Genomic DNA, 18156 nt, shown 5'->3' with positions numbered 1-18156 from the left:
ACGCAAAAAAACTGCTTAAAACTTATTCCCGTGCGGCAACAAATTTTGACATCCACCGTGTTATGAAAACACAAAAATCCGGAAAGTTTCTTGTTGTAAAGACGTAAACCTTTCACCGTATGGCTATCGCATCTCAGAAACTACACACTGACTCAAACTGGCAGCTGTCAAATGGGCACTGCTTAAACTTCATAGCATTTCTTTTACGGAAAAAAGTTTAAATCCATATTTCCTTTAGCGATCGGTTGGATATTTTTGTTTAACATGTAACTGCTATCCTACTCATAATAATAAACTGTATATGAATACATTAATTGTTAAACATAAAAATCATTAAATTAAATCATTCTTATTCTATGCATTTGTGGAGTAAAAAAAATAATTCATATTAAAAAAATGTCAGGATGAGAATAAAGGTAAGAAAACGAAAATACGGTTAAGCATAAGTAATTAGAAATATCGAATATGTAAATCATAAATAGATACTACGATAATATATTCCAAGAACATTACTGTTATATTGAGAAATAGAAACAACATTTATTTATGTTGTTTCTATTTCTCTAAAGACGATTATTGAATATTTAAAAACATATCTGTGAATGATTACGAATTCCGCAAGTTTTTTTTACCAATATTTATTACCTTCTTACTTATTTTTAGCAACTTTTCATTACTTAAACTTAACTTTATTTTTTGGGTTATTTAGGTGAAATAATTAACTTAATTGACTGAGCTGGCGGGTTATTTCATGTAATTAACTTATTAGTTTCAAATTGTTTGATTAGATTAACATGAGAACAAATGTCATGTTCCTATTTTCCCAATTCTCTGATATTTTTATCCCAAGAGCGAGCCCATAATTAGTGAAGTAAAGAAGCTAAGAATGTTTTTATTCTCTTTTATATTAAGAAGATTTTATGTTGTAGCCAATCGACAGTCTCCACATTTTTACATGGTCTCCAGCAAAGCAAAGGTTGTACATGCGCCTATGGGTTATTCAAAAATATATTCCATACACACAACCAACAAAAACCACATAACAATTAGATCCACTGAACAGCCAATCAGAAGAGACTAATATACAAAAAAGGCAGTCAAAGAAGAAATACCAATTATATCCATTAAACGGCCAATCGGAAGCGACTATTTGACGGACATACATCATTAATGGTGACTGAGGGACGTTAAATGTGCTCGTGGTCACAAAGTCCTCCAAGTTAAATGATACCTCTGGGGGTGCTGGACCAGGGATTGCGCGGCTTCTAATCTGGATCAAAAAATCAAAGCTGTCTTCAGGGTCACATCCAACCGGTTAAACCACAAATAGTGGTAGGTACGGGGGACCCTGGAGTGAAAAGTGAAAAGTGACGGACATACATGCGGTAGTAGTATAGTTTATTGTTTGAAGTGTACCCTTTTCTCATTAAAAAGGGGTATCTTTGCAATTAACAAGCACGTGTATGCAACTTTGTTGCATAGTGTGCGTCACGGTATTGTTTTCCATTGGTTTACTACGCTCTGACTTTATTATATTGCTTTTTGTATAGAATCATGGTAAAATTCTTTTTTTTTGTAAAAAAAATCGCGTAAAAATATCACAAAACGAGCTGATGTGTGCATCACATGACTTCCTTTTACTCCAATTTAAAGACGAGCTGATGTGTGCATCACATGACTTCCTTTTACTCCAATTTAATGTCATTTCCCCATTACTGGCAATTTTAATGTGATTCAATAGTTTACTTTCTAAATATCACCAACAGTGGGCAAATTAAAATCAGGTTAAAAAAAAAACTCGCCAAATGTGTCGCCAAGTTGGCGACGAAACTTGGCGACCAAAAGACTGGCGATATATCGCCAAGTGTCCGCCAAATTATAACACCGCTCGAGTTTACATCGAAATTAACAATGATTTCCCCCCAAAAAAGGGCAAAAGACCCATTTAGAAACACTCGAATGCAACCAAAAGGGGATGTGCACAACTAGATCCCACTAGAAGTCTAAGTACCAAATTTCAACTTTCTAGGACATACCATTCTTGAGTTATGCGAGATACATACACACATACGCACATACATACGTACATACAGACGTCACGAGAAATCTCGTTGTAATTAACTCGGGAATCGTGAAAATGGATATTTTGCGTGTCTGTACGTTCTTAGGCCCTTATCCACTTGTGGTCGAGTCGAAAAAAATACTGAATATTCATTCGGGGGTGAGTAAAATGGAAATTATGGTCGATTTTTAAGTGAAATTTTTTTCGCGAATACAATACTTCCTTTTTTGTAAAAGGAAGTAAAAATGATGTAAGTCTCTCACATATCACCAAATAAATACCTTTACTCAAAACTTAGTGGTCATCTTTTGAACATTTTGTACTGAAGAAAAAATGACATATAATTTTTCAAAGGTATGGATTCTTTGGTATATTCATTTTTCAATGTAGTTCGACCTCCATTAAATTTATTTGTTCATGGTGATTAATTATATGGAATCTAAAAAATGTTTTTATGCATTTTTAATGAACTTAACATAGTATTTTAATTAATGCATTTTTTTTCACTAATAAGAATGAAATTATTTAAAAAAGAAGGCAAATAATGAGCCTTCAACGCTCATTAGCGAATCATTTATGGTACGTTATCGAAAATGACGAATTATGAAATAATGCTGATATAAAAACTGATGAAAAAAAAAAGGTTATTAGTTCAGCTACTGATTTAAAGATACACCTTAAACTGTACCTATTTAACCATCTACATCATCTGAAAGATAGCTTTAAGCAGCAGCAATAATATATCAAGCATAATAGCAATTGTTTCTATATTACAATTCCTTCACTTTTTCTTCCTTACACCAATTTATTTATTAAGTTTTAAAAAGAAATTCTAGAACCAAATTGCATTTATGTAAAATTTAACGTAGTTCGATTTAAAAACTGTACAATTGCAGTTATTCCTTCTATTGACTAATACTTTGGAAGTTTTATCAAATCCGATAAACTGAACATCGACGATGGGTTCACTTTTTATCATTTTAAATGCGGAAACGACTTTGCTCAATCAATTCCACGCATCATGTTCCCAGATTAATCAGATTATCCTAACAGTTTACTGATTCCCGGCCCTCCTCCCTCCATTACTGAGGAACCCGCAGAGCATCATCACCGTTGCCACCCCGCGCAGAGAAATAACCGACCTCGACCGCGGAAATCATTCACTGAGGCTCGTCCTTAATTCCGACAATCTGGGTGGAGCGCATATCGATTCGCAGGTGAAACACGACAAAGGCGGGACTCGAGACTATAAAGGGACCATCCGTTTCCATCCCTGACCCCTGACGTCTTTAAGACAGAAACTGGAATTCTTTTATTATGCGGGCATGGCAGAGTTAAAAGACTGGCAATATTTTCAGAAGAATCCGAAACTTTATTTCTTTTTTTTCCTTCTCTTTTCAAATATAGCAAGGAATTTATTTTTTCGTCCTGATTAAAGTAATGGCTGTTCTCAAATGACAAAGAAAACGTGTAGAAAAAATTCCATTTAGTGATAATGCGAGCTAGTGTTTTAAAGAAGAAATTTTCGAAATGTTTTCAGTGTTGTTAGTTTGATTTTATACTATAGATGTCGTTTTTTCACTTCATTTTTGCAAACGATTTTACAGTAAATTATTTATCTCGGGAAGTTTAATTATTTTTATTATTATGTATAACTTTTTCCACCAAATTATTTTCTTTTACATATTTCATGAAGAAAGAAAAAGTGTTTACAGCGTCAAGCATTGCATTTACTCTTAAAACTTGCTGCTTGGAAAAATTTAAAAAACAATGTTTATTAATCACTCAAAGAATACGTTTTGTAAAACAAACTCTTTTTTTTTTTTTTTTTTTTTTTTTTTTTTTTTGACTAACTAGAAAAACTGAAAGTAGCTCATTAAAATATTGGAGGTGGGTGGAGGGGGAAAAAATAAAGAAAGCAATGTATCTAAAGGAAAGTCGATTGAACCACTGATTTGTTTTACTTTCAGATCGATATTTTGGACAATGTTTTTCCCATCAAATATTAGATTAAATTTTAATTAAATGTAGATGGATTCTAAGTATTTATCACGATAAATAAAAAAGCAACCCGAATCATATAGCCAGAAGTTACATGATTTAAGTTTAAAATATGGAAATAATAGTCAGAACGTAGTAAACCGCAGAAAATAAGGATAGCGTTGTGTGTAAATGCATCTAATTAATATAAATTAATTTTCAAGAAGCTGAAACTTAACTTCGACTAGCATTTCTTTCAATGGGCCTTGTAAAAACTGCATTTATTTAGGAAAAATCAATGTTAAGATTTGCGTCATTTTGTTTTGTATAGGGGAGATCGGTTCCCGTTGATACATGTTAAAGTTAATACAAGAACTTTAATTCTGTAGTGTGTATGTACCCAAAATGAGGTTGTTTCCTTCAGTCAAAAGTACTACTTTTAGTCGCTGAAATTGATAGAATAAGCAAAAATAATAACATGGGCCCAGAAAATACTTTCATTTTCCCAACAGTTATTTTTTGATTAACTTTTTAAAATGTCCGATTTTTCAAACAAGGCGTGGTCTTGATGACGTCACAAATGATGCATTTTGGCGCATCTTTCTACAACGTTTCCACGTCATGATAATCAAGAAGCTAATTAAACATTGTGCTCTACGCTTTCTATCAACCCTATCGTTGCCAATACACGTGAGTAAAGATGCGAATTAAATATTTTGCTCTGTGAATGGCCACACTGAATGGAATTTCAGCATTTGTGATGTCATCGGCAGAAATATAAACAATGAAAGCGCACCGATTTAAGTATTTTTTTAAAAATATTAAACTTTAGCAAATTATTCAAAAAAAATGGTCAGATCCTACGTTTTTAAACATGCTCTTTCAGAAAAAAATACTTTTAAATTTTTGGAAACTAACCCATTGCGAGTCTTATGATTAAGTTACAGACTTAGGCTGATTTTACCTACGTCCGAGGGAAAACCTGCCACTCTTTTTGTGTGAGAGTTATTTTGGTTTTTGTGCATCTAAGTAATTTTTTATTATTTGCTTTTAATACTGCATGAGGTGTTTAAGTAATTATATTACATTATAGCAAGTACTACTGTGTTCCTTGACTAGAGAGCGTAATTTAACCTAAGAAAAGTTTATATTCGTAGCTGTTTTTACACCGTTTTAGAGTTGTTGTAATGCCGTTGTTTGGGTCAAGTTGATACGTGTAATAATTTAACTGTCAAATTTTTAAGTGTCTTTCTTTTTCCGGAAACACTAAGAAATAACAAAAAAAAACTGAGAGGGAAAAAAGTTCTTGAGAAGGAACAGTTTTTTCCCTATTTGTTCCTTATTTTATCCCTTTTTGCGATTTTTCCGCAATTTTTGTTTGTCCGCAGGACTTGTGCCAACCAATTCTGCGGATGATCTGTAAGTAGAAATAATATAAAAGTTCGGAATTACAATTTTGCATCAAATTGATGCAATTTTAACTTTATTCTAGAAACAGAAGAATTCTGAAAAAAAAATAAGTAATTGGATTTGCGAACATTTTCAAATTTCAAATTTATCCGAATTTTCACGTTTTGAGGTGAGCTAAATCCAGTTTCCAGGAAAAGCCAGGAGAAACTTTTTAATCGCTTAAGCTTCACAGTCAGTAGATTATTGTCATCGATAATAATAAATTTAGTAGTAATTTTCAGTTGTCAAAACTGTAAAATGTTACAGCAGTTAATAATACTGAAGTTTTTGTCTTATTAAATGAAAATATTTTGTTAAGAGAAACTGCCTATTTTCGTTCGAAATATAATTTATCCACGAAATGCATTTTTCTTTCATAAAATTAAAGTTCACAAAAATCAACATCAACTTTGATGTAAATCAAACTTTAATATAAAGCCAGAAGGTAGTTCATAATCTTTTACAAAAATTTGATATTGTATATGAAATTAATTTTCATTTTCTTCTTTTAAGTAGTCAAAAGAAAAAGAACGAAAATTTTAAAGCAAAAAATACCGCCATAGAATACAAACATCCTTTAAGAAAGAAAAAATACCTCTTCCCGCCAAAAAAAAATATATATATATTGCTTTTCTGAGCTGCATACTGAAAAACGCTTCCCGGGAAAGATTGAAAAAAAATAATGGAATAAAAAATGGCCGAAATTGCACGACAGGGAGAAAATTTAATAATGCAGACTACCGTCAAAAATGGAGTAAAAAATGTTCTGTAAAAAGGTTTAGCTGAGAGATCATTTTGAATGGCAAAATGGCGTACACTTCCTCTTTGTAAATAACCCATTCATAACACAATAAATCTATATTAGTGTCAGAATATCATCGGACATAATATAATTTAAGAATTCCATTTAATGCAATTAAATTTGCGATCTTTTTCTTTGGCAAAAAGACAATAGTTGGCCACATTTTTATTTATCAATTCTGACGTTCTTTTGTATTTTGATTGATTGTAATTAAATTACAAGAACGTTTTAAGATTATTTTTGAAAACATAACATTGACATTTTTCGTCTGAAAGTTTCATTTTCATGTGGGTGAAAATAATTGCTTTAACTGTAAAAGATATAGGATGCTTTTTAATTAGAAAATATAAAGATGGCATTTATGTAAAAGATTTCTTAGAACAGTTATTGCAGTAAGAAAATCGTTGGTTTTTATTTATTTATTGATTTTTATTGAAGAACAATAAAATTATTGCTTTAGTTCCAAAATATATATGATGTTATTAAACTGGAATATATAAAGAAGACATTTATATCAAATGTTTTTGGGAGTTGTTATAGCAGTAAAAAATAGAAGGTTTTTATTTATTTATTTTTAATTGACGAACGATAAAATTATCCCCTCAGCTGTAAAAGATGCAAGATGTTTTATTAATTGGAAAATTTGAAGATGACATTTATATAAAAGATTTCTGAGCACACTTATCGATACAAAATAGCAGGTTTATATTTATCCATTAGTTTTTAATTGATGAACAGTAAAATTATCGCTTTAACTGTAAAAGATATATGATGTTATTAAACTGGAATATATAAAGAAGGTATTTATATCAAAGATTTTTGGGAGCAATTATCGCAGTAAAAAATAGCAGGAGGTTTTTATTTATTTATTAATTTTCAATTGATGAATAATAAAATTATCGCTTCAGCAATAAACGATACATGATGTTTCTTAATTGGAAAATATAAAAATGGCATTTTTATAAAAGATTTCTGAGAGCAGTAATCAATAAAAAATAGCAGGTTTTTATTTATTTATTGATTTTCAATTGATGAATAATAAAATTATCGCTTCAGCTGTAAACGATACATGATGTTTCTTAATTGGAAAATATAAAGATGGCATTTTTATAAAAGATTTCTGAGAGTATTAATCAATAAAAAATAGCAGGTTTATACTTACGTAGTTATTAATTTTTAATTGATGAACAATAAAATTATCGCATTAACTGTAAAAGATATATGATGTTATTAACCTGGAATACATAAAGAAGTTATTTATGCCAAAGATTTATGACGGCAGTCATCAGTAAAAAAATAGCAGGTTTATATCTATTTATTTATTTTTATTTTTTTAATTATCGCTTTAACTGTAACCGATATAGATGTTTTTAGACTGGAAAATATAAATAAGGTGTTTATATCAAAGTCAAGTACGCGAACTCGAAATGTATGTTTTCAACAAATATCGAATGTGTATCAAAGAGTTTTGAGAGGGTTTTATTAATTTGTTTATTTTTAATTGATGAAAAATAAACCTTTAAACATTATGTACACATCCAACGCGTATTTTCGATTCATCCGAAAAAACTGCACTTTTTTTCCAGTCAGTTTAAAATACTTTTTATTCATTAACAATGATTGATAATTTTGCTTGGAGTGCAAAAATTATACTCCAATAGTCGTGTTCCTTAGGTTTTTATTTATTTATTTTTATTTTATTTTTTTCGTTCATCCAAAAGAAATGATCATTTTCAATGAAATGATCATTTTTGAGTTTCAATAGAGGTACAATACAAGATCAACTCGAAGATTTGGAATATTGGCTGCCTACGCAGCGTAATCGCTGAACCACTGCGTATTTTATAGAACACTTGGTATGTCTCTAACGCGTATTAGCTCTGTGATTGCGCAGCGTTAGAACCAAAAATGGTTACCTCATTGATTCTAACGCACGTTAGAGCTGCTATGAAATCCAACACGCATTTCATATGCTTCGAGCTTTGAGAAGCGAAATGATTTCTAATCTGCAGTAGTATTAATAATAATTATAAAAATAATAATAATAATAATAATAATAATGGTAACTAACGCGAAGAAAATGTATAAATGAAAAGTGAAAAGCTCTATCTCCTGCGAAAAAAAAATATAATCCTTACTAATAATAAAGCTGAGAGAGAAAGTCTGTCTCTCTGGATGTCTGTTATGCGCATGCGCCTAGACCGTTCGGCCGATTTTCATGAAATTTGGCACAAAATTAGTTCGTAGCATCCATAGGGGGGAGCACCTCGAAGCGATTATTCAAAAATTCAACTTGTTCTTTTTCTATTCCAATTTTATGAACGTTTTTAAAAGCAATATCATAACGTGGACGACAAATCATTATAACGTGGACTAGCAAATTACCATGACGTGGGCGAGCAAACTACCCTCCATGCGACCATGGGAGAGCAAATGAACATAGCAAATTGGCGAGAAATTCATCATCCAGTATTTGTAAACATACAGGCGAACCAAATGACCTTTTAATTTTCTACTACGGGCAAAGCTGTGCAGGTACTGCTAGTAAATATATAAATTTAAAAAAAAAAGCATCAATAAGGTGCGAAAAGAATTGTTGTCTGCTCAAAAATGAACAAATGAAAAAAAAAATGGATCACTTGACTCGATATTTACCAATCAGAGAGACAATAGATACCGCCTACCAGGGTGAATTTGCCATATTAGGGATGAATTTGTCCTCTCCTGGAGTGCTAGTTTTTATCATTTCTGGAAATTTGTCATCTTTATTAAATTTTTGCGTTTAAATAAAAGAACTGTATTGACTAAAAGGTTTATTGATTTCGTTTACTATCACGCTTCAGAATATAGGTGTAGTATAACTAGATATACATAAGACCGTTGCAGCAACCACTGTCCGCCATTGAACACGGGAGAATGGGGTTGTTTCCTTCAGTCTAAAGCTTCAGTCAAACTTTTAGTCATTAAAATTGATAGAATAACCTTAAAAAAAAAAAAAAACCATGGACCCAGAAAACACTTTCATTTTCCGGACAGTTATTTTTTAATTAATTTTTTTAAATGTCCGATTTTTCAGACAAGGCGTGGTCTTGATGACGCCACAAATGATGCAATTTGGCGCATCTGTCTGCCGCGTTTCCACGTTATGATAATCAAGAAGCGAATTAAATATTGCGCTCTACGCTTGCTATCAATCATATCGTTGCCAGTACACGTGAGTAAAAAAGCAAATTAAATATTACGTTCTGCGAACGGCAACATTGAATGGCATTTCATCATTTGTGATGTCATCGGCAGAAGCGTAAACAATGAAGCGCACCGATTGAAGTTTTTTTTTTTTTTTAATATTAAACTTTGTCAAATTATTTAAAAAATGGTCAGATCCTATGCTTTTAAGCATGCTCTTTCAGAAAAAAAATACTTTTTAAAATTTTGGAAACGTCCCCATTGGTAAGTTTCGAAAGTAAACAGACAAAAGAACGCATAAAAGAAAGACATCCTACGCTCATCGATTAAAATTTACAGTTTGTTTTGAAAATTTCAGTTATACTCGGCTGCAACCTTTCTTTGCAATGGAGAAATCAGCTGAGAGCAAGCAAAGTAGTTCACAGCAAGGTGTCTGAATTTCGGGTGAAATTCGTCACTTTGCTTTAGAAATAGGATTAGTTGGTTAAACTCACGCATTTGTAACCTTTTTTTTTTTCTTCTTTCATAATTTCCGGAAATTGTTAAATATTTTCATTTTTAAGAGCGGTGCTGCGCGGAGTTTTTCATCCATTTGAATCGAACGCACCAGATAGTAACAGCGACTTTTGGCGATCTCCTCTAGTTCGCCAAGTAGGTAGCTAGAAAGTGTGACGTTTTATCTGTTAACTCGGTTTTTCTAAGGCCCCTATATATACGAGCCGGCGCATCAGCTTAAGATCAGCCATTTTGGATCGGAGCGCGTCTTTTCTGGCGAGTAATCGCGTTTGGTGATTGTTCACTGCGAGCAATTATTAGCGCCAGGTTAATTGTTTTTTTTTTTCAATAAAATGTTATTTTCGGCAAATTTGGCGAAATCCAAAACTTTGCTGTGGTAACCCTAGCAGTACAACAATGAAAAATCCGATTCAAAACAGCTAAACTTAAGCTGATGCGTCGGCCTATCCATATAGCGGCTCTAGTAAATACTACATCTATACTTCAGAAATGACACACACCAATAAATAGTTCAAGAGCCGATAAGTTCCAGACTTACGTCATAGTATTAAGGCTCAAAACTTTTTTTCGTAATGAAATCACAGCAGGTAAGAAAGGTTTGCTGTTAATTAAGCTGAGTCGCGCTAAATCTGGCAGGAAACAGGTAGCAAAGGTGCGTAAGATTGCTGCTAAAAGTTAAGCATCATAGGTTCATTCCGTGTCGCGTGACCTGATAGTCCCCATCCAACCATTCCCGATTTGGAGGGCGTTCTACAAAGGTGCACACATATCTTTGAAGTTACCCTATGCAAATTTTCAGTTTCCAAGACACAAATTATGAGGATCAAGGATACCTCACAAAGAAAAGAAAAAGTCAGCTCCAAAATGGCCACCAATAGGGAAACCGTGCCAAAAAAAGCAACTCATTTCACAAAACTGATCCGCCACTTTGGAGCCTCCCTTTTTTTCCGATCCTAGATCCTCAGGATTTGTGTCTTGGAAGCTGAAAATTTGTACAGATGTGTTTCAAAGGCATGTCTGCACCTCTATAAAATTTCGTTAGAATCGGAGATTGTCGAGTGGGGAACTACTTGTATATACCCTCCCCCCAAATCGGAAATTTGGCGACTTTTTTTCCTCGCCAAGCAAAATACCCCGACGAAAATGAAGAACAACTACAATTTTCCGACTCAAAATTCCCTGAAACTTTTCAACAAAACTATATACAGTAGGCGTATTGAAAGCTAAAAGATAAAAATAATTAATAGAAAAAAAATATAATTGGAAAAAACAACTAGATTTGCAGCAAAATACAGCAAGTCAGAAATCTGCTTGATCACTTCACAAAGAAATGGCGAATGAATGAAATGGCGCTAAAACATATATGAAATCCAAAAATAGTTGCCACAAAACTTTAAAAAAAAAAAAAAAAACTCAAAAAAATGGTACAAAATACAATAAATTTGGCAACAGCAAAAACCTAAAAGCTGAAGAAACCTAAATTGGCAACACCTAAATAAAAAACACCAACCCTAAAAAGTCCGTAGGGAGTTCCAGATTTGGCGCGTAATTTTTTTTTTTTTTTTTTTTTTTTGGGGGGGGGGGTATCAAAATTATACCTCGAGTGGAAACGAAGCGGTCACTTGACATGTAATGACTCAGTTTTTGACGCAACTTTGCTACCTGTTTCCTGCCAAAGCCAGCGCGACTCAGCTTAAATAATAGCGAACCTTTATTACCTGCTGGGGTGTCCATACGCAGAAAAATTTTGGGCCTTTATACTATGACGTAGGTCTGCCACTCGTGGGCTCTTACTTTACAACCTTTGGACTGGCAAAGTCATCCCAATTGACGGCATGAAAAAAGTTGAAGCCATGGCGAAGTGAAACCAATGAGCAACCGTGATGTTCAATTAAAAAAAATTCCATTCCAAACATGTATTTTACAATTACTTAGATTTGAATATTTATTGAGTATTCTTTTGCAGTTCCTCCCAAGATAACGTGGGTGCAGATGATGGCTTCTACGAATGAAACTCTGCTCTTCGGTTGGCGACGGCCAAGCCACGACAACGGCGCAGAAATCAGCAATTACGTAGTCCAGCTCAGCCAAGAACAGAAAGTTGTCGCCAACGAAACACTCCCGGTTCTGCCATCCGAGAAACAGAATTACATATTCATTTTCGTCGGCCTGGAGCCAGGAGAATGTTACGCCTTTCAGGTAACTTCATGGATAATTCATGGAAAACTTGATACCAGGGCTGAGTCATACATACTAAAGAATTCATACACGGAGGGGGAAAAAATACATTCAATCCCAGAACTTTTGCTGGTTTATGAATCAGAATTAACTTGTTTTTGTTTTAGCGAGTTAAAGTTCATATCAAGCAATGGATTACCGAAACAAACAAAAAAGTTGCAAACTTTTATCCTTTAAGAGCCTATCTTGCTCACAATATTGCAGTAATAAAATTTGAGGCCTGTTAAGGGGAGTCAGTATCCCCTATACCGTCAATGTTAACTTGCACAGTTTCATGTACCTTTTTCTGATTAAAGATACAATTATGATTTTTTTTTCTGTACCTTAAATAGACTCTTTTCTCTACACTGAAGGACATTCCAGCAGGTAAGAAAGGTTCGCTATTATTTTACAGAAAAAAAAGCTTAGATTTTTTTTTTTTTTTAAATTCTATTGTGTAAGTCACTATTTTTTTTTAAAAATGACAATTTTGCACCACGAAATCAGCCCTATAAAAAAATATTTTTCGAATATGAGAAAAAATTTACTTCAGTATATGTAATTAGATGTATGGAATAGGTGGTAAAAATTTCAAAGCCTAACGCAATTTAGTTTCTGAGAAAAGGAAACATTTAGTTTCAAAAATACCATTTCAAGATATTGCAATTTAAAGGGAAAAATCATACTTCATCAAAATGGGTTTAAATTTTATTTAAAGCTTATTTTAACTTACTTCTAATAGGAGCACGATCAAGAAGTTTGTATCATTAAAAAGGTAGTTAAATGAAGTTTCAAAATACATAAAAATCAAACTTAATTTTCAATTTTTTATCTCTTCCACCTACAAGTTTCATTGTTAGATGCCATATGGTCGCCTTAGAGCAACAGTAAGATATCGAATCCCAGAAATAACAATAAGATATCCTACTCTTGTTCTGAGGTGACGATATACAGGTCATACTTTATACTAGTGATGGGCATAATCGAGATCTTTTGATAATCGAGATCTCGGGAATCGAGTACTTCTGATAATCGAGTGATTGATAATCGAGATCTTTTCAAGTCGATCACTCGAGTGATTGATAATCGAGATCTTTTGAATTCGAGAACTCGAGCGATTGTCTTCTCGAGATCTTTGGAATCGAGTACTCGAGCGATTGACTTCTCGAGATCTTTGGAATCGAGTACTCGAGCGATTGACTTCTCGAGATCTTTGGAATCGAGTACTCGAGCGATTGACTTCTCGAGATCTTTGGAATCGAGTACTCGAGCGATTGACTTCTCGAGATCTTTGGAATCGAGTACTCGAGCGATTGACTTCTCGAGATCTTTGGAATCGAGTACTCGAGCGATTGACTTCTCGAGATCTTTTGAATCGAATACTCGAGCAATGAACTTCTCGAGATCTTTTAAATCGAGATCTCGAGATGTTTTTAATCGAGATCTCGAGATGTTTCAAATCGAGATCTCGAGACGTTTGAATCGAGCACTCAAGTAGTTCATTTTCTGAGCTTTTCCAGAATTGAGTAGACTGCTACAGGGGCGCCCCACTATAAGGGGGAGGGGGCATGATGCGGCCTGCGCCATTGGCCGGTTTTTTCAGAGTGTTTTTTATCTCATTTTCGGGTGGGGTGGGGGCATGGCGCAGCCTGTGCCATTAAAATTTTTAGGGCTGGGTTTTTGAGAGGGTTCTTTAAATCTCATTTTCGGGAGGGGGTGGGGGGTCCATGGCGCTGCCTGCGAAACCGAAATTTCTATAAAAGTGGTTTTTTAAGAGGGTTTTTTAAATCGCATTTTGGGAGGGAGGAGCTCTTTCTAGACGGATGCTCCGTAACATTTGAGAGGGTGCACCATCGCCCTGCGAAGGGGAGGGGGTGGATACCTTTGACTTTTGGAACAGTTGAATTCCCGAGTTGTATTGGCAGGGGTGCGCTCGAAATAGGAATGTGCCATCAAGCCTATCATTTAGGGGTATAATAAGGGGCGAACCCTCCTGGCTTTTAGAAGTTATTGTACTCATATAAATGAAATTCTTACTCTTATTCGGCATAATATGCAACTCGTAGGATACTCTTTAATCCCTCCTCCTCTCTTGTAAAGTTCGAAATAACGGCCTGCCCCCCTCCCCCAATTCCTTGAAAAAATCTAGTTTTTACGTTTCAGTGGGTCTAGTTTTTTTGTTGTTTTCCGATAAAATGAGCAGATACACCCTTGCCCCCCTACCCTCCAGAAAAGTTCGAAACGCAAGACTGTTTCAGGGGGTCAATTTGATAGATTTTAGTCTTCATTTAGGGGTCGCAATCTTTGGGGGATGCTGGTTCGACGAGATTCCCTGTTAGCTTGTCAGAAACTAGGAGTTCGGCATTTGGGCGACCCGGCTCGGACTAGTATAAACTTTTATAGGTTTATTGGTAGCGGCTAGAAAACTGGCAATGTGCCCTTGACTGTTGGTAGCCCTCAAGGGACGCCCCGTAGCGATTGAAATGGTATCACCCCCCTCCCCCTTTCATTTCAATTTCTGTAACGGATTGATTTCTCTTTTTTTTTTTTTTTTTACATTCATTTTGAGTGATTTATTCGAACGGTCATGTATTTAAACTAATGATTCTCAGATATCACGTGGTTATTTCAAATGGTTTCGGGCACTCAAACACAAAGTTAATATTGTAAACAAGTAGGGGAATCGTTGCTCTCTCTGCGCAAAAGGACTCATTTATTCTTATTTATTGCTTTGCTTTTTTTTATGTTCTTGTTATTAGTGGAATTATATTTATCTGACTGATACATGTGGAGGGCGGGTAAAATATTTCTGGCTGCGTTTTCCAGCAGATTGGGATTCCCGGCGCATTGAAAGTGTGGCTTGAATAATTGCATTGAAGTTCATGATTATTTTTTTTCTTTCTTGATTCGCTCTTTGTTATTTTTCTTTTTCATTCGCTGACTTGGGAAATATGTAATAACAGTATAAAAGTGTAGGGAGTAAAGTTGAAATATTTCTGAATGCATTAAAAAGAAATATGGAAGTTTGTCGTGTGGAATTAATATTAGCTTCCACTCTTTGGCCCATTTTTTAAAAAATAAAAATAACATTTTATACAGTTTTTTTTTCTTTCAAATTCCATACGTAAGATATTTATGACTTTTGTGCGTAGCATTTATTTTCGCGTGCGTAGTTGAATTTAAATGTTTTTCTTGTTTTACCCGCTTCTGTTTAAGTCATATTCCTTATATTTTCAATGTGATATTCCTTATATTTTCATAAATGTTGATTAGTATATTATTCACTCAACTTAACAATTTGGAGTCAATTGATGTGCTGATTGTATGAGATTTATTTATTTATTTATTTATTGTAAAGTTGATGCTGAAAATGCTTTGGCTCGCGACGGTCCATTTCGGAACTTAGTTTCATAGCTGCGCTTGATTTTCTGTGCGTTGGTCCTCAAAAAGGTTCAAATTGATTACAAACTTTCTCTAAAAAGCAGAGTACGTATCCGGTTTTCAAATCATCCGAGACGCTCGATAACCGAACATTCGACAACAAGCAATATATTAAACAAGGATCCCCCACGATTGAGAGGGCAGAGGGGGGGGGGTTCATGCCGCAGACCATGCCATTAAAGTTTTGAAGAGGAGAGGGTAACTTATAAGAGGGCATTTAGTCTTATTTTATGGGGCTCTCGTTCTGGGGGTTCTCCGTCGCATTTGAGAGATGAATGTCATCGTCAGGGGGGGGGGGGGAATGGGCACCACTGCATTTTAAACACATTGCGTTTAAACGTTTCACAAACGTTTTAACATGACTGTCACAGCGTTAACAATCGTTTTAAAAACCTTTATCTCAACAAAGTGTGCTCTCTGAGTAACCCCATTCGAAAAAAAGCACTTGAGAAGCTATTATTTGATTCTGAAACTTTAGAGAATGACAGGGGTGTCCGTCTGTCCCTGTGAGCAATGGCACGCATTTTATGAAAATTTCTCCCTCCCCCTAAGAAACAATAATCCGAAAAAGACCTAAGACCACCTTAAATTTTCAATTACACGACTGGTTACTTACTGGTTCAATATATTTTTAAGTTTAACAATTCTCAAGTTTAAACCTGCTAGTGTCGCCCAAAGACCCGCCCATATTATCGTTATCCCTCACTTTTTAATAAAAATTGTACATATTTGATCTTAATAATTGTCAAGTTCAAAACAGTATGGAAAGCGTTTCTCTACTCTTTGTTTCAAGATTTCACTACCAGATCACTAAAGGGCCGGATACAGAAAACCATTTTTTTGGGGGAGAGGGGCTCATGTTGAAGAAAGCCCCCACCCCCACGCCCATGAACGAAATTCCCGTTTTTGGTACGAAAAATGTCTGAATCTGTTTGGGAGTCAATAAAAAGCACCAAATCGGTCAGGAATAAGGCACCTGATTGGGAATAAACGCTGCGAATTAATTTCATGAGCAATGAAACGAAGTAGTAGTTCAAATATTTACTTAGAAAAATAATTAATGAGATGAAAAGATACTGTCACCGTTGACATTTTATGCATGAAGTATTTGAACACAATGTGTACGGATACTGTTGTCGACGGTTTAGGGTGGGGGGACATGCCCCCATGATTTTCCCGTTGTATCCGCCACTCACACAACACATACCCCTCCATAAATCCGCTCATATGATAATAAACAATTTTCGTTCGAAAAATATCGTTTGATTATTAAGGAATCTCTCAATTATCGAAAATTCGACGCCAAACATTCAACTATAACCCCATTCGAATAAAGCAAGCGAAAAGCATTCATTGTATTTTAAAATCATTCCAAATCTATCCATCCCAAGAGCGAAGGCGCACCACCTATGAAGCTCTTCCCCAAGAGCAATACCCCCAAATGAGACAAAATCCCCTAAAAATTACAATCCCGCAGTTTGCGTCAAAACTCCCCCCCCCCCTCTCCCCTCTTATTTGCACCCATAGGAAGGAAATACACAAGAAGTAAACCACTTGTTTTATTAAGGAATAAGTAAATACCTTAGTGCCGAGAAGTAACATGAAATAACAAACGTTTTGTGTCCTAAATATACAGAGTACTGCTGAAACGTGCTTTGGAGTTTTTAAGGTACCCTTTTTTGAACAAAATAGTAAGCTTTTGCGTGCAAGGACCCATTCATTAGTTACGTAAGGATGATTTTGGCATTTTTTTGACCCCCCTCCCACCATGTAAAAGTATGTAAGATTTTTCAAACCGCTCCCCCTATTCTTAGGTAAGATTGATTCCATTCCGTTTTTCAAAACAATAAAATAACAAATCTAACATCACTGGGAATCGAAATTAAATTCACTATTATTAAATTAATCCTTTTTGTGTAATGAAATATTTACTAAAAAATTGAAATCTAGACTGAATGTTTTTTCGACATTTTTTTTTTTTTTGTGTATGATGCGATAATTATTAAAAATAAAACATGCTATGCATAGTGCGATTCTTTTATCATGTTTTACACGATTCATTCTTCGTAAAACAAATAAAAAACAGCTCATCCTAATAAGTTTTTTATTTTCCAAACGCAAATAAAATATATAATTCCCGTCAAACCACTTGACTGCACAATTTCAAATGCAAAACATCAACTTGGAAAATATTGCGTGAGAATGGGTTTGAAGCCCCCCCTCCCTCTCGGGACCCTTACGTAATTAATGAATGGTCCCTAAAGACATCCAGTAATGTCCTTACGTCCACAATCTCACTATTTTGTGTTGAAAAAAGGGTTCCTTGAAACCCCGAAACACGTGTCTGCAGTAATCTGTATAGTTGGGCTCTAAAACGTTTGTTGTTGCCTGTTACACCTGTATCAATACCTAATGGTATAGTCGAAGGTGGACGTAAGGGGAAAGACTTCCCTCAAGTTTTCAACTTAAGTATTCCACCTTTTTACCTGAAATATAATTTTAA

The 18156-nt window shown here is 34.4% G+C and overlaps 1 protein-coding gene across 1 annotated transcript in view; it reads left to right on the top strand.

Annotated features, from left to right (window-relative positions):
• Positions 1-18156, top strand: part of LOC129225066 (tyrosine-protein phosphatase 69D-like) — a 331748-nt gene that overhangs the window by 17109 nt on the left and 296483 nt on the right. Inside the window, exon 3 of the mRNA XM_054859614.1 lies at positions 11962-12194. Within this exon, the coding sequence (XP_054715589.1) occupies positions 11962-12194 (233 nt within the window). The remainder of the gene's footprint in view (positions 1-11961; positions 12195-18156) is intronic.

The sequence above is a fragment of the Uloborus diversus genome, chromosome 6, assembly GCF_026930045.1.
Source record: "Uloborus diversus isolate 005 chromosome 6, Udiv.v.3.1, whole genome shotgun sequence".
NCBI lineage: Eukaryota > Metazoa > Arthropoda > Arachnida > Araneae > Uloboridae > Uloborus > Uloborus diversus.
The sequence above is the reverse complement of the archived record's forward strand: the minus strand, read 5'-3'. Positions and strand labels throughout refer to the sequence as shown.